Source organism: Onychostoma macrolepis, chromosome 08, assembly GCF_012432095.1.
Source record: "Onychostoma macrolepis isolate SWU-2019 chromosome 08, ASM1243209v1, whole genome shotgun sequence".
Taxonomy (NCBI): Eukaryota; Metazoa; Chordata; class Actinopteri; order Cypriniformes; family Cyprinidae; genus Onychostoma; species Onychostoma macrolepis.
This window is the reverse complement of record NC_081162.1, coordinates 23,318,500-23,338,857: the sequence shown is the minus strand read 5'-3', so window position 1 is coordinate 23,338,857 and position 20,358 is coordinate 23,318,500. Positions and strand designations below refer to the sequence as shown.

General features: G+C 37.7%; 1 protein-coding gene across 7 annotated transcripts in view; it reads left to right on the top strand.

Moving 5' to 3' along the window:
* Positions 1-20,358, top strand: part of tbc1d22b (TBC1 domain family, member 22B) — a 56,048-nt gene that overhangs the window by 20,771 nt on the left and 14,919 nt on the right. For 4 of the 7 annotated variants that reach the window (XM_058784899.1, XM_058784897.1, XM_058784902.1 and 1 more), the window contains 4 exons: positions 9,023-9,067; positions 9,751-9,857; positions 12,078-12,153; positions 15,275-15,402. In XM_058784899.1, the coding sequence (XP_058640882.1) occupies positions 9,023-9,067; positions 9,751-9,857; positions 12,078-12,153; positions 15,275-15,402 (356 nt within the window). Of the gene's footprint in view, positions 1-9,022; positions 9,068-9,750; positions 9,858-12,077; positions 12,154-15,274; positions 15,403-15,489; positions 15,650-20,358 lie in introns of those variants that run through there. The other 3 variants (XM_058784900.1, XM_058784898.1, XM_058784901.1) reach the window with 2 other exon arrangements.

Here is a 20,358-nt window from a genome sequence, read left to right as displayed (position 1 = left end):
TTGCTGCTGTGTTTGGAATCATTGTCCTGCTGCATAACTCAAAAGCGCTTGAGCTTGAGGTCACAAACTGATGGCCGGATATTCTCCTTCAGGATTTTCTGATAGAGTGCAGAATTCATGGTTCCATCAATTATGGCAAGTCATCCAGGTTCTGAAGCTGCAAAGCAGCCTCAGACCATCACACTACCACCACCATGTTTGACTGTTGGTATGATGTTCTTTTTATGAAATGCTGTGTTGGTTTTATGCCAGATGTAACGGGACACACACCTTCCAAAAAGTTCAACTTTTGTCTCATCAGTCCACAGAATATTTGCCCAAAAGTCTTGGGGATAATCAAGATATTTTTTGGCAAATGTGAGACGAGCCTTTGTGTTCTTTTTGGTCAGCAGTGGCTTTTGCCTTGGAACTCTCCCATGGATGCTGTTTTTGCCCAGTCTCTTTCTTATTGTTGAATCATGAACACTGACCTTAATTGAGGCGAGTGAGGCCTGCAGTTCTTTAGATGTTGTTCTGGGTTCTTTTATGATCTCCTGGATGAGTCGTCTTTGTGCTCTTGGAGTAATTTTGGAAGGCCGGCCACTCCTGGGAAGGTTCACCACTGTTCCAAGTTTTCTCCATTTGTGGATAATGGCTCTGACCATGGTTTGCTGGAGTCCCAAAGCCTTAGAAATGGCTTTATAACCCTTTCCAGACTGATACATAAACTATTTTGTTTCTTATCTGTTTATGAATTTCTTAAGATCGCGGAATGATGTGTTGCTCTTTAAACATGCTTCACTTTGTCAGACAGGTTCTATTTAAGTGATTTCTTGCTCAAAAACCCTCCAATGTGGCTGAATTAAAACAATTCTGCAAAGAAGAGTGGGCCAAAATTCTTCCTGAAAGACTCATTGCCAGTTATCGCAAACGCTTGATTGCAGTTGTTGCTGCAAAGGGTGGCACAACCAGTTATTAGGTTTAGGGGGCAAGCACTTTTTCACACAGGGCCATGTGGGTTTGGTTTTTGTTTTCCCTTCATAATAAAACACTTCATTTAAAAACTGCATGTTGTGTTTACTTGTGTTATCTTTGATTAATATTTAAATTTGTTTGATCTGAAACATTAAAGTGTGACAAACATGCAAAAAAAAATAAAAAATCAGGAAGGGGGCCAACACTTTTTCACACCACTGTATATGTATCTATCGTTCTATCATTATATCATTCTCTGTCTTTCTATCATTCTTTGTCTATCGTTTTAGCATTCTCTGTTCATCTTTTTGTCGTTCTTTATATTGTTTCATCTATCGTTCTGTCTATCTATTGTGCTGTCTGCTCTATCAATTGTTCTGTCACTTGTTCTGTCCATCTATCACTCTGTCATTCTATCTGTCTGTCTATCGATAGATAGATGGATGGTTGGATAGTGGGAGACAGACAGAAAGAGAGAGACAGACAGGGAGGGAAATAGACTCTCCAGCTCTCGTCTCATTGCTATTCTCCCTCCACCCAGCAGCCTTCCCCTCCCTTCCTTATTTATTTCCTGTCCTCTCATGTGAAGGTTAATTACTTATGGATAGTTAAGGATTACAGAAGAACAATAGGAGGCTCATTGATCTCTCCGGTGTGCCGCTGCTGCAATGTCACCAGTGCAAACACCGGGACATACCCACAGATTACCTGGATCACCAATCGATTTCTCTTTTTCTCCAGTGTCTGTCTCTCTCTCTCTCTCTGGCTGTCTACCTCGCCCAGCACTCTCTCTGTCTTTTCCTCATCCCTCTGCTTCTCCACAAAGCTCATTTAGCGAAAAGCAGATTTTTCATACTGGCGCTTTCGTGTCATTCTGCAGAGCCTTTCTATCTCTAATTTGTTTGCGGGCTGTGTGAATATGTGTGTGTGTGCGTTTGGGATTCACCGCGTGTGTGAGCAAGCGACTCAATGCCGCAGGTTGAATGAGCTGCATTGATCGGCTGGATTTAAGTGTTTACAGAGGCTTGCGAGGGTACCGAGCACACGGTGGGGGGCTCGACCTGCCAATCGATACATCTGAACGAACTTCATGATCCCAACACGCTGCCAGCGGGAGATAAAAGAGCGAGGTTAGCGCCCTCCCTCTGACGCGGGTTTCACCCCCGTCGTCGAGGCCGCGGGGCGAACGCGGGCTGTAACGGCTTTGCCTGCTCTCATACGCAGTGTTTTGCCAACTTTCGCTGCGCTGTTTCTCTTGGCCGGCACGCCTCACTGGCTTTCTAGGGCTCCTCTGCGAGCTTTTTAACTTTCTGCTGAGACTGTCCTCCGAGAGAGATGGCGTAGGAGAGTATTGGCGCTTCGCATTTAGCTCAATATCAGCGAGTAGCGTTTTAAAGAGTAGCCGGCAGGAAGGAGAGTCACGGCGCCCTTCGGTTTAAAGTGTTGGTATTGATGCGCCGAAGAATTTGAAGTGGAGAGAGAGACGTGGCCGAGAGAGAGGGAATATTCTCAAAGGCTAAATCATCACATTTACCCTGACAGACAAAGAGGACAGCGGGGAAATCTCCTCTGTAAAGCATCAATGCCCTGTCTCCGTCTCTCAACTCTCCCTCACACACACACTTCGTTTTTTTATTACTGAAGAGGGTGTGTGATATTCTCACCTTATTATTTATTGCCTTCCTGCTTTTATGGACTGTTATTTGTGCCGTCGAGGTGCAGTTTTAGTGTTAGATGGATGGTCTGGGTGAGACAAGTTTGTGGTTTGGTGGTGGTGTTGAACAATAAGCCGCAAGAGGGTAAAATCACAAATGCACCGCTTTTGTAGCTTGAAAATGTTCGACGAAAATTGAAAATATTCATAAAATAACAGAGATATAGTTTGTTTTATAAACTGTAGGTTTTTATAGTTGTCAAGTGACCTGACTATTTAAAGGAATTGTTCATTCCAAAATGAATATGTAATTTACTCACTCGCTTGCACACTGAGTCCGATGCATATTAATTAATCCGTTGCGAAAAAATTAGCAAAGCAGTACTAAATGAGGTCTTCAAGCTGTGAGGATGATTTTGTTCTCCTCGCTTTTTAAAAGGAGAAAAAAAGAGGAAATATTGGGTCCATCCAGTCATGAGATTTTGAGAGGAAGGAGAGTTCCATCTCCTTATTAAGGAGCAGCGAAATTATCACGGGTGATTCAAAGTTTACTTTGGGATGTCAGTGGCTCAGTTTGATGCTTTGCTAGCGATACTAGAGCCACATATTAAATGGGTGGTTGATTGCGATTTTTTTTTTTTTTTGATGTTTGCATCACAAACCCAGACAAACCCCGCCCCCGGGAACATGCAAGAAAGGGAGCGAGGCCATGCTGTGCTGCTTTAGAGAAGAGGAAGAAAACTAGGGGTGCACGTAAAAATGTATTAATATGAATTGCGATTCTGTCTTCTAACAATTCTAATGGATTCACAAGTTTCAAAATCAATGTTCTAAAGCAGCAGTTCTCTATCCTGTTCCTCGCGTCGCCCTTTTCTGCACACGCTCTGCATCTCTCTCTCTCTCTCTCAATCAGATCACCAGCTCAGCTCAAACAATGAACTGTTCCATTTATACACTTATTTTCACATAGCTATGAGAAGCGTTATACATGGACGCGCGTGCAGTTGCTGTACTGTATTAAAGCTTTAATCAGGATAAAATCGTATATAAAAAGCTAACAGAAGCAGTAGCATTTACAAATAACAGCATATCTAAAAGTATGAGACAACAACAAACAAAAAACATACCATTAAGAGCCATGCTTGCACAGGTTCTGCGCAATTCTCTTCACTAATATCCTCTCAATCCTATCCACTCAGTCGGGCTCAAATTGATAAGCAATATAGACGACACCATTGTTAACAATACAACCGGAGCACATGCCGCTGAGGTGAGGGGCGGGATGTTTAGACGCACACTAGAGACGGTTTAGCCAATCACAACACACTGGACTAGCTAACCAATCAGAGCCCATCACGTATTTCTGAGGGAGGGGCCTCATAAAAGCAGGAAATGATCAGCGCGTTTATCAGAGAAGGGACAGAGTCTGAAGTTTAAAATCATTGGTGTACCCATAAGCCAATCACATAACGTTTGGTTATGACGTATGTTATGTGCCGGCTCAGCCACCTCGAACTTCCGCTGTAAACACAGGTGTGCGGCGAAAACAAAACCATCGAGCGAAATACCGGAGTGAAGATGGCTGTGAACGATTTTTGCAGATTATGTGAAGTAAATCTACGCATCCACAATTATCACCTTGCCGGACTTTGGCCTCCCCAGTTTCTCGCTGACGGTCGCTAACAGTTGATAAATTAAACTTTTCCCAAAACCTGTCGGGAGTACTGCCACAACATCACCTCCATTCAAAATGTGAACCAAACACTCTTCTTATTCGGCTTCAGTTGGCAAATGCTGGGAATATTCTCCACAACAGAGTGAATAGCATCCCGTGTCTCCATGTCCGCTGTCATTTTAGATTTCCCTAACCTAAACTACAATCTTAAATTCAGCGCTTAGTGTCTACGTCACGGCTCTCAGCCCGCCCTCTGTTCGTTGGTTGGACGGCTGCTGCGGAGCCGGAGATAATCTGGGAGCTGGTTTGCTATATCAGACTGAGTACAGAAGCAAACTGAAATTGAGCGAAAGTACGAAGTCTGACATAGTCAGGCTAATAAACACAATCAAGCCTAGAAAAAAAAAAAAAGTCAATCACCCCTTTAAAAAGAAGACCACCAATTTCTGTGAACTCAGTGTGCAAGGATTTTTACAATGCTTTGTGCTATGAGACGAAGTGGATGAACTTGACAATCGCCATTCTCGATTTTGGCGGTGGCTCTGAATTGTCAAAACACCTCTCAAAATGCTTTAAATTATTAAATCAGTGGGTTGAGCACAAGAACTTGAATGGTTTGAATTTGTGATTTGTTGAAAACTTAAGGCCAAAGTACACAAGGGTCCACGTACAGTGTGTGTGACACAAATTTGATCACCAGAATAGTATACTGTACACGCACCATCCGATTGTGTACTTTGTACATGCGCATTGCCTTGGTTTTGCACTTTCACTAATCAGTTGTACCACAAGGTGGCAACGCTGGCCCCTGGCTGTTGTTTAATAGTAGAAATGAAACTAAAGAGACGGAACAACAACAAAATAGCAGAGTATATAAAAGCATAGTATACTTTGGGCTTTACTCAGACCAGTTTTGTGAACTGAATCAACTGATTCATCAGTCTAATTGGTTACAAATCAGACATGGCTACTTCTCCTAATGAACATGCCAAGTAGAGCTAGGGTGAATGCCAAGGTTCATTTAGTTTATTATGGTCTATTTGTCCAAACAAAAATGTTATATGGCTTGAAAGATTTGAAATAAAGTGCATGAGTCATATTAACCTCATTTTTTGAAGTCTGAAATCTACAGTCCCTGTTTATTGCAATTGTGTGCAACATAGCAACCTTTTCAACTCCAATTACTCTTGTTGTTTTCCACAGAAGTCGTTGTATGAGTTTGGAATGAGAAAATCATGGATTTTGGGTGAACAATTCCTTTCATAAAGAATTCAATTGATGTGCGGTCACCAGGTGTGCGCCTGTCGGCATATTTTATAAACTGCTTTGAACATGGCTCATCCAATCCGCTTTTAGAGTTTGAGCTCTATAATACGGATCATTTAACGCTCAACCTGAGACGTGGAGGAACGACCTGAATGAGCAGTGATTTGTTTCACGAGTTGCAGACTTGACTTGTGATTACTGAATGATCTCTCAGGTTGCTTATACTCGCACACAGCACAATAACCCCCTTTTTCTCCACGGGGTCAGAGAACAGGGTGGCAAAGCCTCTCATTGTGCCACAAACAGGATTTCTCCTGCATTCTGTAAAGCCGCTTTATGCAGCAGCTCTGTGTGTGTGTGTGTGTGTGTGTGTGTCCGAAGCTTTGGAGTGATGTGGAAAAGTGGAGAGCTAAATGGATCAGGAATCTCTCCAGTGCTGTGGCCAGTGACATATGGCCCGGCCCATGACCGGCAGGGCACTGCATGCTTCATTTGTGGTCAAAGAGGGCCATTTACTTTCCTTTTCCAGCTTTTCCCCTGCCAGCTCTTTCCTGTCGTTCTCCATCCGTCTTTTTTTACTTGAATCCCATCCGGGCTCTCACTCGGCCCCACATCAGCTGTTCTTCCTGCTGCAATGCAGAGGTTTACTGACAGTTTGCTCAGACTTTGAGCAGAGAGGTTTTGCCGGTTTTTACCTGCTACCAATCTGATTCACATTTGTGGGCCACATTCAGTAAATACAAATTTCTGTGTACATTGTTTGTAAAACTGTTCCTCTGTGAATTGATTAATTGAAGGTTTTCTTAATTAACAGGCTTCATGATTAACTTCTAGTTCTAATTTATCATAAAATGTTTTTAACAGCATATTTTTGTCACAAATAACATATTTGATTTTTATAATAATTAGTTTTTTAAATATATTCAAGGTGTTTTTGGATATTAAAAAAAGGTTGCAATAATTTATATTTAATTTGCATCCTCATCTTTGTTATCCAGCTAGATAATGTTTTCTTAGTGACGTTTTAATCAGCTAAATTTTCAACAGCAATGTTTATCAAAGAAACCCAAATGAATTGGTTTGCAAGGCATAAAAATATGTGCACGATCAACAAACGTAAGGGGTAGTTAGTTTATCTATTTTATCTGTATTTTTGCAGCTTCATTTGCAGTCTTTTGCAGGTTCATTTGGTGAGATTACACATTTATTAAAAAAGAGATTATTTAAGGAGAGAGTTCACTCAAAAATAAAAATTGTCATTTACTCATGTCAAACCTGTATGACTGACTTTTTAGTTTTTTCAGAAGTTTTGGATAAGATGTTTTTGAAAGAAGTTTCTGCTCACCAAGGCTGTATTTACAGTGAGGAAAATAAGTATTTGAACACCCTGCTATTTTGCAAGTTCTCCCACTTAGAAATCATGGAGGGGTCTGAAATTGTCATCGTAGGTGCATGTCCACTGTGAGAGACATAATCTAAAAAAAAAAATCCAGAAATCAGAATGTATGATTTTTTTTAACTATTTATTTGTATGATACAGCTGCAAATAAGTATTTGAACACCTGAGAAAATCAACGTTAATATTTGGTACAGTAGCCTTTGTTTGCAATTACAGAGGTCAAACGCTTTCCTGTAGTTTTTCACCAGGTTTGCACACACTGCAGGAGGGATTTTGGCCCACCTCCACACAGATCTTCTCTAGATCAGTCAGGTTTCTGGCCTGTCGCTGAGAAACACGGAGTTTGAGCTCCTCCAAAGATTCTCTATTGGGTTTAGGTCTGGAGACTGGCTAGGCCACGCCAGAACCTTGATATGCTTCTTACAGAGCCACTCCTTGGTTATCCTGGCTGTGTGCTTCGGTCATTGTCATGTTGGAAGACCCAGCCTCGACCCATCTTCAATGCTCTAACTGAGGGAAGGAGGTTGTTCCCAAAATCTCGCAATACATGGCCCCGGTCATCCTCTCCTTAATACAGTGCAGTCGCCTGTCCCATGTGCAGAAAAACACCCCAAAGCATGATGCTACCACCCCATGCTTCACAGTAGGGATGGTGTTCTTGGGATGGTACTCATCATTCTTCTTCCTCCAAACACGTTTAGTGGAATTATGACCAAAAGTTCTATTTTGGTCTCATCTGACCACATGACTTTCTCCCATGACTCCTCTGGATCATCCAAATGGTCATTGGCAAACTTAAGTCGGGCCTGGACATGTGCTGGTTTAAGCAGGGGAACCTTCCGTGCCATGCATGATTTCAAACCATGACGTCTTAGTGTATTACCAACAGTAACCTTGGAAACGGTGGTCCCAGCTCTTTTCAGGTCATTGACCAGCTCCTCCCGTGTAGTTCTGGGCTGATTTCTCACCTTTCTTAGGATCATTGAGACCCCACGAGGTGAGATCTTGCATGGAGCCCCAGTCCGAGGGAGATTGACAGTCATGTTTAGCTTCTTCCATTTTCTAATGATTGCTCCAACAGTGGACCTTTTTTCACCAAGCTGCTTGGCAATTTCCCCGTAGCCCTTTCCAGCCTTGTGGAGGTGTACAATTTTGTCTCTAGTGTCTTTGGACAGCTCTTTGGTCTTGGCCATGTTAGTAGTTGGATTCTTACTGATTGTATGGGGTGGACAGGTGTCTTTATGCAGCTAACGACCTCAAACAGGTGCATCTAATTTAGGATAATAAATGGAGTGGAGGTGGACATTTTAAAGGCAGACTAACAGGTCTTTGAGGGTCAGAATTCTAGCTGATAGACAGGTGTTCAAATACTTATTTGCAGCTGTATCATACAAATAAATAGTTAAAAAATCATACATTGTGATTTCTGGATTTTTTTTTTTAGATTATATGTCTCACAGTGGACATGCACCTACGGTGACAATTTCAGACCCCTCCATGATTTCTAAGTGGGAGAACTTGCAAAATAGCAGGGTGTTCAAATACTTATTTTCCTCACTGTATTTGATCAAAAATTCCAAGTTTAGTAAATAAATAATAAAATTAAAAACAAAATGTTCAACTTTTTTTTCTATTTAATATATTGAATGTTATTTATTCCTTTGTTGCAAAGTTGAATTTTCAGCAGTTATTGAGTATTCAGTGTCACATGATCCTTCAGAAATCATTCTAATGTGCTGATTTACTACTCAAGAAACATTTCTTATTTTTATCAACTTCAAAAACAATTCAAGTGCTGCTTAATATTTTTGTGGAAACTGTAATACATTGTTTTCAGGATTCTTTGATAAAAGGAAAATTCAAAAGAACATTTATTTCAAATTGAAGTCTTTTGAAACATTTTGAAACAAATGTCTTTATTGTCACTTTTGATCAGTTGAATGCATCCTTGCAAAATAAATGTATTAATTTATTGGAAAAAGAAACTTACTAACTTTTGAAAGGTAGAGTACATAGGTTTACGCATCTAGTAGTTTACAGATTGCAGTCAGTTTGATTTTGTCTCTAACCACAGACCTCAGCAGAGATTGTCAACATGGTCTTCAGCACGTGGTCTTCAGTTGAGTATCTACGGTCATTCGAGAGCATGTATCCTTCATCATGTCTTCGACCTTGGACCTGACCTTCTTCTTATCTATATTTCAGCTCTCATGTACCGCAGTAACAGCCGCGTGATTGACTGAATTGCTTTGGCGATGCGCAAGCTGCATGCAAACATGCCTAGAGCACTCTCTCTCTCTTTCTCTTTACTCAGTGCTTCATCAAAATAGCTCCTTGTCCTTCCTTCCCCTCCCCAATCCCTCCATCCTTATTAAGAAAAGAGCAAAAGAGAGAGATCAAGAGATGGAGGACTACATTGGTTGTGCGGTGGGTGAGTGGAGTGGCACACAGAAGTCTCTTCCAGCCAGGTCTGGCTCTCTGGGGCATAATGCGTGTATCAGCATCATTTAGCACATACTGTTTAAAGAGTCGGGAAAGGTCATGGCTGTGAGGGGAAGCCTGCGGTGGGAGGGAGGGAGAGGGGTGAGGAAGTGAGTTGATGAATGTGTTGAATAAAGAATGCAGTTTGCCGGCTAATGATCTAATAGCTTCGTGGTGTCTGTGCATACGATGCACGTCACACACAGTTGCTGTCGCCTGCAAGAAAACACAGACTGCTAAAAACACCTGCAGTGTGTGTTGGTTTGATCTGCTGGTGACCGAACATGAATGTGTGTGTTTTGTGTGTCGTCTTTTCCTTAGAGGAAGACGTGGAAAATTTCGAAATGGCAAGCTTGCCTCTGGATACGCAACGAAACATTGAAGCCGACAGCTTTTGGTGCATGAGCAAATTGCTGGATGGGATACAGGTATTTGATCCACTTGAGGTTTGATGGGAGATCTCACAATCATCTCCAGTGATTTCCATTCAAAAGTAGCCATTCATTCTAATTTTTTAAATTTTATTTAATGACATTTTATTTAATTAAATTTTTTTTTTTTTTTGCTCAAGCAGTTTATTAATCCGAACTATTTAATTTTACCCTTGTTGTTATTGTTTTCTTTTTCTTTTTCTTCCTCTTCTTCAAAATAATTATCTATGTATTGTTACTCTGAATATTTTATGGAATTTTTTATATAAACACAAATTCATGTATAATAAATTATGATGGCATGAATTAAATTTTTCTTATTTCTTTTTGTCTGATTCTTATTTTTTATGTTATTTTATTTTACTACTTTTAATTTTATTTCTATAACATTTATAATAATAATAATAACAATCTTTTAATTGTTGTTATTATTTTATTTTATTCAAAGGATAAAAATAATTTTTATTGCTACGGTTAATATTTTATATAATTTTCTATGAACATATATAAATATATTTATACTTAAATTTAATTTAATTCATGTCATGTCTTTCTTCTTACTTTTCTTATTCTTATCCCTTCTTTTATTTTAAGTGAAGCAAAATTATTTTTTCTTTCTCTTCTTTTTCCTCCTCCTCCTCATAATAATAATAATATTCAAAATAATTTAATCTTTTTTGTTGGTGTACTGTTACTAATATTTGTTATAAATTCTAAATAGCCTAATTTTAAAATTTAAATTTCATTTGATTTGTCGTCATCTTATTCCTTATTTTTATTTCTCTTCTTTAGTTCTTAATAATAATTATTATGCCATACTTAACAAAATTCAACTAAAATATATTATGCACCAGCAGAGCTACTGCCATTAAGACCGTAACGATAATGGCTTTCTCCAGGCATTATAGACCTCCTTGGTTCATCTGCAGTTCCCTGAGGACAGTACCTCTTCGGTGTCTTTTTATTAAAACTAAACCCTGTAGTGGTCATCCTGTCCTTTTGTTCTTTTCCAAAAGCCAGAGACAAGTTGAATACAATGCAATAAAAAAAAGACTCTGACGGACTGAAAAAAGGCACCCGACTTTGTTGTGCTTAAGCCCTAGAGTATAAGACACTTACCCGCCTAGGGGAGAGAGAAGTTAAAAACTTGGAGAGGAAGTTGAAGCTAGGACGTTTAAGCTAGGGGGATTCAGATCTTTGGCGGTGTTCCCTTGAGAACAGCCCTCTGTTAGAGTGAGGCGAGCATGTGAGGGCACTCATCTGCAGGCGGGAGCAAGGGTCAGATGCAGGCCACAGTCAGGTTGTCCCGTGGGCCGCTCTGTGTTGTGCTCATTGGCTGAGTGGAGCCGAGCTGAAGGGCAGAACACGCGCACGGATCAGAACACAGAATGTGTCTTCCTATGCAGTCGTCCCCCTGGGCTAAAACACGAGCCACAGCACAGCAGACGGCCACTGGCCCTTAATGACCCACAAGGGATGAGGAACAGAGATAGAGAGACTGAACATCATTAGTTACGAAATAACGATAAATCTGACGCTATAGTGCCCACAGTTCCTACTGTTGATCACCTGGTACCAAGCCATGCATCAGGGGTGTCATTCAGTAACTTTTTTTATTTATTTATTTATTTATTTTATTTTTTTAATTTTATTTTACTTACCATTGTTGTTACTGTTTTCTCTTTCTTCGTTTTTTTATTTTATTTAATTTTTATTATACCTGTTTTCTCTTACTTTTTATTTTATTTTATTTTAGTTACATTTTTGCACAAGCAGTTAGAAAATCCTAACTAATTAATTTCACCATTGTCATTACCGTTTTCTTTTTCTTCTTTAACTATTTATTTAATTGTATTATTTTATAATTTAATTTTTATTTGATTTTTCAACTGCTTCTTTTCAACCTTTCAGCACACAGCTAACTTTTTTTTTTTTTTTTTTGTAACCAGTCTATAAATGGTACAATTTATTTATTTGTTTATTTGAGGGCTCTTAAAAGCATTTTTACAGGTTTAGTTAAAACAATTACCACGTCGAATAAAATATTGCCCTTCCATAACACTACTTGCAGTGCTTTTCATGTCATGTAGGTCAAAGTAGCACATGATGTTTATATTGAGCAGTTGATGCTCTTATATAAGTTCTGTGAAAGAGCCTTAGTGAGTTGACAGAATAATTATTCATGTTCTAAATTCTGCCTTTGTTTTTCTCTATCAGGACAACTACACATTTGCCCAGCCCGGGATTCAGATTAAAGTGAAGGCGCTGGAAGAGCTCGTTAGCAGAATAGATGGTAAGATCATGTTGACAAACACATCAACTTCATGGAATTAAAGGAATTTGCTTCCTCTTGTTCATTATATATTAAAAAAAAAACATCCCAGAAATACTATATACTGAAAAATAAAATTAAGCTTAATAAAAATTAAAAATAAAATGAGCATGTTCCAATTAAATTTCATTTTGGAATTGAACAGCCCCTAGTCCCTGTATGCTTTCATTGTGACAGGAGCAGCGTGAACATTCTTTCAAATTTCTCATTTTGAGTTCCTACATAAAAACAATTTGCACCGACATCAGAATGAGTAAATGATTACAAAATGTTAATATTTAAGTGAAACTGATATTAAAAATGTTTGGGGTAGTTGGTCCTGGTCAACAAGCAAGTTACCTTTGGAGCTACTTAAAAGAAATCACACTCTTTTTGCACTTTGTTTTAGACGCTTCAACAAAGCTGCACTCATAGATATATTTATTTCTTTTTTCACTTGTTGTAGCTGTTGTTCTATTGAGTAGCGTACAAGTTTTGACAGGTTTCTATGAATAGATCAAATGCAGTCGTCAAAGCTACTTTGGGCCCAACCGTGTGCCGTTTCTGACAAAGTGACAAAATGACAAAGTCTGGAGTGCCTCAAGTGATCCTATCTATTTTGCCCTTTGCCCTCCAGAATGATGTGCACTAGTTGTATCGAACCATAAATAGCAGTGCAAAATGTTAAAAACAACAAGGAGCTGTTTTTCTGCCAGGGTGCGATCTTGTCCGTCGCCTCAGAAAAGACTTGTTTTCCCATGGCGTTGGCTGTTTCTGTGTCTTGGAATCACACGTTTCCATTATGCCACTAGTCCGCCTCTGTTATTTTTTTTATTTTTTTTCTTTGAGAGTGTTTATACCATCTGGACGCCTCCTCCCCTGTTTGGTGTGATAAGCTGAACAGCCCACACTGAAACTCTCGGTGAGAGCCGCCGTGCGCCTCTTTCCCATCCATCAGCATCCACCAGCACTGTGAGCAATAGCAGACCCCACAGTCTCGCCGGGGAGCACAGGAGAGAAATCAATTCCCCATAAGCCCCTGCGATTAGGGTGTGAAGGCAAATGGAAGTGAGCTGAGAGGAGAGACGAATGGAGTGGACTGAGCGAAGGGAAAACAAATCTCACTTTCAGAAGACTAGTGAGGAAAATACACTAGCGAGCATTTTGTAGATGTACCAAATGGTGCTTTTTTTTGTTTGTTTTTAATTAAATGTTGAAATGAGTAAAATGACTGGCGTTCAGCTTGATAAATAAGCTTAGCTGTGGATAAGTAGTCATGTGTGAATTATAACGCACTGGTTTGAATCGATGTTAACTGTTCTACTTCCCTCTTTAACATGTTATGCAACATAATTTATCACGTTACAGAGTATATTTAGCAGTCCTTAAGGCTGGTATTGAATGTGCTTGATAGCTATTAGTTGTTTTAATAAAGCATACAAATAAGTGCAAAATTATACACTTTTTGCAAAAATTATTGCAAAAAATATATTTATTTATTTTAGTGCTGTCAAACGATTAATCGCATACAAAAAAGTTTTTTTTTTGCATAATGTGTTCTGTGTATATTTATGTATATATACACATACAGTATATATTTATATTCATATAATTTATATCAAATAAATATATTTAATATATAAACAATTTTTATGAAATATATACATGCATGCGTGTGTATTTATATACACATAATAAATATACACAGCACACATACATATATTATGTAAACAAAATAATTTTGGATGCAATATTTTTAATCGTGATTAATGGTTTGACAGTACTAATTTATTTATCTATTTTGAATAAAATCTCTTATGCTTGCCAAAGCTGAATTTATTTGATGAAGAATACAATAAAAACAGTAATATTGTGAAATATGACATTTTAATAATATGACAAGTACTTCAACTATTTTAGTATATTTTAAGAAGTAATTAATTGCTGTGATGCATTACTCCAGTCTTCAGTGTCACATGATCCTTCAGAAATCATTCTGATACGCTGATTTGCCCTTCAAGAGCTAATACTATTTTTATGCATTAATTTATGAACCATTATAAAGACTAAAATAATTGGGATGCTGTCCGAAACGTTTGCGGAGTTTCTTTTATTCATTGCACACATTCACTTTGCAAATTTTTAATTTTATTTTATTATTATTATTAAAACAGTTGTGAATAAAGTAGCTTTGGGGCTTATTCAAACCAGTACAAAATATTGGCATTTTAAATATGTACAACTAAATGTACAATGTACAATGCCTCAGTCTTTTTTTTTTTTCTCACACTTTTTCAAAAAAAAAATAACAAAAAGATATTTTCCAGAAAATGACAATGGTTTCAATGTTATGGCACAAGAAATTTTTTGCAAATATTTCATACTTTCATTTTGTTTGCTGGAATCGGAATCATTATGAGCAAAACCTTTGTTGTTTTTTTAAAGAAGTGGGATTGTGAAAGAAGTGAATTTGTGATAATGTTCAATCCTCACACCAATGACTCCCTCCATTAGTTGAATCCATTATGATGCAACCCTTATGTAACATCTCGAAGATCATTCATTATTAAAACCTTTTTTTGAAATGTTACTTTTGCTTTTATTCGTGGCAATAAGAGTTTCCATTTTCCTTCTGATAGGTCCGACTTCAGTTCTCAGTACTTTCAGAGAACCGTCACATTTTCTCCATCAATATCTATCAGGAGTCTAGTCAATACAGCCGCCTTCGAAAGCCATTCTTATTCTGTTCAAAGGCCGAACGAGAGCTTATCAGAAAAATCCCTCTCTCAATGAGCTAAGCACCAGGCCTACTTTTCCTTTCCACTCCAACCTTCTCTCTCTCTCTCTCTTTCTCCCTATCTCTCTCTCTTTTCATTCAATCGAATATAATTACACACACGTTAGGGGTCTATAATGTTAATTCAGTGAAACAGGTGTGGGGAGAATTCAACAATAGCTGGTGATCTTACTTCAGGGCCAGAGTGCTTCTTTAAACAATGGGGGTCCATACATGGTTTACAAAAGCTACTCCCAGTGCAGCACTTTGCCGAAACTACCAGTAAATGGATATAACCCCCCTGTGTTTTCTTCTCTGCACCCACAGAGGATGTCCACGTGCACTTTCAGAAGTGTGAGGTGGAGTATCTGCAGTTTGCTTTCCGCTGGATGAATAATCTGCTGATGCGGGAGCTGCCGCTGCGCTGTACCATTCGCCTGTGGGACACCTACCAGGTACTGCTGCACCAACACCAGCCAAAACATGTGGGAAAATGTGCTTCTATGTCAAATTTGTCATTTATCTTGTGATTTTATTCAAAGTGGCCTGGGGTTAAGTGTCTTGATCAAGAACAGTGGTGCTGGTTCATGGATCATCTTTGTGTTTGAACCTACAAACCTTTGGTTACCAGCCCAGAACCAGAACCTCTAGTGCAGGGTTCCTCAAATAGTTTTCGCCGTGGGCTGAATTCTGCCAACAATACCAAGCCAAGGGTCACTTACCTATATATATATATATATATATATATATATATGTATATGTATATATATATATATGTGTGTGTGTGTATATATATATATATATATATATACATACATACACACGTACATACATACATACACACGTACATACATACATACACACGTACATGCATGCATGCATACATATATATATATATATATATATATATATATATATATATACATACATACACACGTACATGCATGCATGCATACATACATACACACGTACATACATACATACACACGTACATGCATGCATGCATACATATATATATATATATATATATATATATATATATACACACACACACACACACACACACACACACACACACATATATACATATATATATATATATATATATGTATGTGTGTGTGTATATGTACATGCACATACACACATATAGCCTATATTATTCTTATTACAATTATTATATTACAAGATGGTCACAAGATAAATATTCAGATTTTTTCCCCCATTAGTCTGTTTTATTCAAACAATTATGAACATTTTTGCATTTAGATACAGAAGAACTTTGCCTGTTGAATATTAAAAACAAGTGAACAAACAAAAACCGTGTCCAGTGTAGACACGATGTAAGTTAATGTCGCTTTCTGATGCTGCGTTTGAATTCATGCCACATTATTTTAAATTAGTGCGGGCCAAACATTTTTCTCTCGTGGGCCGCCTATTGAGGAGCCCTGCTCTAGTGGGAGCATAATTAATTGTGCTTAGAATTTGTTTTTCAATTTGGTTGCTTTGGTGCACTTCATAATTATTTTTAATAATATGCTGACTACTAGGGCTGCTTGATTATGACACAAATCATAATCACGATTATATTGGTCAATATTGTAATCACGATTATTTAAAACGATCATTAGTGGGCCATATGACCAAAACTTTATATGAAAAGAATTATTTAAAGATAGTGATATATATCAAATATATATTTTCTGTAAATAAGTTTGCTAATATGACATCTACATTTTAGAGACCAGCGAAATGTCACAATTCTCAATCCCACAGCAGAATACTAGAGTAACTAATATTAGTTTAAAAAACAACAAAAAAGGTCCTCAAAATTATTGAAAATAATTAAACTGCCAGTAATAAAAAACAAAAGAATACAATAGAATAAAAAAGATACAAATGAAACAAACTGTGCTTTATTTATTTTTTATGCAAGTCTAAAGTAGCTATTGAGTTAACAGCCTACTAGAGAAATTGAATAACCTAATGTAAAATAAAACGGCATAGTCTTCACTGTAAGAATTAAACTTTCTTTTGTTTCTTATTAAAGCTACAAAAGTCCTTCAGTCAAGATCAGTGTGTGATTTTTGAATTTGTCTTTTGTTGTTTGATTAATATAAAGCACACAGTCGGCCGCAGGAATATATAGCCCGCTGTCACTTTAAGAGACCCAATAAGAGACCAAGAGACTGATCCAATTTACCGTTGCACACGTATTTTCATTCTCAACTCTTTACATTCATTACATAACCGATGAGGGTTTACTTGAATAATCACTAAGCGCCGCATTTTGACACATTTTTGCATGTATTTGACCGTTTAGGCGCTAAAAGATAACTTTACATGTCCGTGTTGTGTTCAGTCTCTGAGCACATAGATGGTTATCCTCCCGAGGAAGCGCAAGTTCTCTTTCACACTTTTAAAAACATAACTAAATCTAATCAACTTAAATAAGTTAAGCACATCCCATTTTGCGAAACTCTTGTTACATGATTTTACTGATTTGCACGTGAAATTGGACTTTTATGGAGGAACAAAAGAGCACCGCTGGAAAGGGGGCGGAACGGGGCGCAATAATAGTTTTATCTCGACCAACTTACTGTATTTTCATAATCGTTGGAGGCCGAAATCGTTGTTGTTGCTACTAGAAATTTCTAAGTTTGCTCTTCTCCAACTTTTTGGGAAATAATCATTATACCTCCTAATTAATATTACAATACATACTTGAATGTAAAAAAAATTCATTATTAAAAAATTCATTATTTACAAAAATTAAAGAAAATAAATTTTAATTTAATTTTAATGTTAATTCTATAATCATTCTTAATTGTTAATAAATAATAGGGGTGTCCGAGTCAAGTCAAAAATTCGACTGTCATAATTACTGACGTTAACACACAGGGAAAATGTGTAATGGATGCCTCGCAGATACAAAAATAATGTTTTATGTTTTGATTAAAATAAATGTTTCGATTAAAAGCATTAACCTTCAGCGAAACCCTAAGAATTCACAAAAATATGTTTTTACAATAGTGCTCTCATTATAGCGTTATGTATATGGCAGTAGTTATTAATGTTCTGCGTTTCTGTTTTGAGCTGGGCGCGCTGAAGATGAACAGTAGAATGAAGCATTTGATAGCGGGTTTTTAATCAATGGAATTTAACTCATCATTTATATCATATAAAATTTGTTAGGCTATTTATACAACATTACGTTATATTACAACTTATAGGCTATCTGCACAAAATGCTCCGAATGCATGAACGTGTCTGTGCGGCTCTGAATGAACACCTTTTGTGGACGCGATCTTCACGCAACAAGGTGCAGAAACACGGCAACTAAACTCTAAAAATTAACAGCGTTTTATTATAATAGTGTTCTAATTATAATGTTATGTACTGTATATGACAGTCCCAGTCATTGTTATTAATATTCTGCATTGTTGATTGTCCTGCTCGCGCTGCTCGCTAAAGAGATTAAAGTTCTACAATGAATCCCTTTACTGCAGCGGAACTCAACCAAATGCATCTTATAGAGAATGAGAATGTGACGAAACGCCGCGTAGAGTTCTGGGAAACTGCTTTGTTTATCCGCCATATTTGCAGGATAGCGCTGCCTTTCCGCTATTGAGTTTAGGGCAGTATTTGCTATAATATTATATATATTGATAAATATTGAAATATTTACACTTTCAGAAGAATAGTCAGGAAAATACACTAGCGTTTATATTTATGCTTGTTTTAATTAAATAAAACTGTTTAGGTTTAAAAATTGTTGATTAATATAGGAATAAAAACTAAATAATACATTTGTGATGATGATGATTTTTGGCCAATTCGGAAGATGATTTTCAATTAATCTGTATGTATGCATGTATTCATTAATAATTGGTAATCAGTATTCTAAATAAAAATTAGAATATTAATTAATTTATTTGTTTATATCATTATTATTTAAGCAATAAGCCCCAAGAAGTCCACGGCTTCACGGGACTTATTGCTTTAATAAAACCGTTATTCCATATACGTAGCAAGGTTTCACAAAATAAAACAAAGCAAATAAAATGTAATGATATTAATAGAAACATTCTTCCGCCAAACAAAGTAGTTCCTCAGAAGTGGTTGCCGAGCAACACACAGACACAAAAACAAAGAGGTCAAAGTACAACCCGAATTCCGGAAATGTTGGGACATTTTTTTTTTTATTTGAATAAAATTAAAACTAAAAGACTTTCAAATCGCATGAGCCGATATTTTATTCACAATAGAACTGAGAGAACATAACAAATGTTTAAACGGAGAAATTATACACTTTTATCTACGAAATGAGCCCATTTCAAATTTGATGCCTGCTACAGGTCTCAAAGTTGGCACGGGGGCAACAAAGGGCTAGAAAAAGCAAGACATTTTGAAAAGTTTCAGCTGGGAGAACATCTAGCAACTAATTAAGTTAATTGATATCAGGTCTGTAACATGATTAGCTATAAAAGGGATGTCTAAGAGAGGCAGAGTCTCTCAGAAGTAAAGATGTGCAGAGGCTCTCCAATCTGTGCATAAAAAAATTGTGGAATACTTTAAAAACAACGTTCCTCAACGTTAAATTGCAAAGGCTTTGCAAATCTCATCATCTACAGTGCGTAACTTCATCAAAAGATTCAGAGAAACTGGAGAAATCTCTGTGCGTAAAGGACAAGGCCGAAGACCTTTGTTGGATGCCCGTGGTCTTCGGGCCCTCAGACGACACTGCATCACTCATCGGCATGATTCTGTCATTGACATTACTAAATGGGCCCAGGTGGAAAAGTGTTCTATGGTCAGACGAGTCCAAATTTTAAATTCTTGTTGAAAATCACGGACGCCATGTCCTCCGGGCTAAAGAGGAGGGAGACCTTCCAGCGTGTTATCAGCGTTCAGTTCAAAAGCCAGCATCTCTGATGGTATGGGGGTGCATAAGTGCATACAGCAGTGGTTCTCAACCCGCAGCCCGCGGGCCACATGCGGCCCGTCATGAATCCTATTTGGATCAAGGCTACATTTCTGCAATGTCGCGTGTCAAGTCACGCTTCCGTGCACGTCTTACAGACTGCAACTTACAATCGCAACTTCATTGTGCTGTTACTCCTTTAGAGCAGAACTTCACAAAATTGGTCAGCTCCTGACAGCATCAGGTGTGTTATCAATGGTGAGTAGAATTATTTATTTATTTATTTATTTAAATAAATGTAATCATTTAGATACCATAATATTTAGGCTATAAATAATATTATAAATCTGGTTTGTTTGTATTGATGACGTAATATGTAAATGACATGCGTGCGGCCCGTGAGACTTGCACTTGGACCATAGTGCGGCCCGGTGGAAAAAAAGGTTGAGAACCACTGGCATACAGTATGGGCAGCCTGCATGTTTTGGAA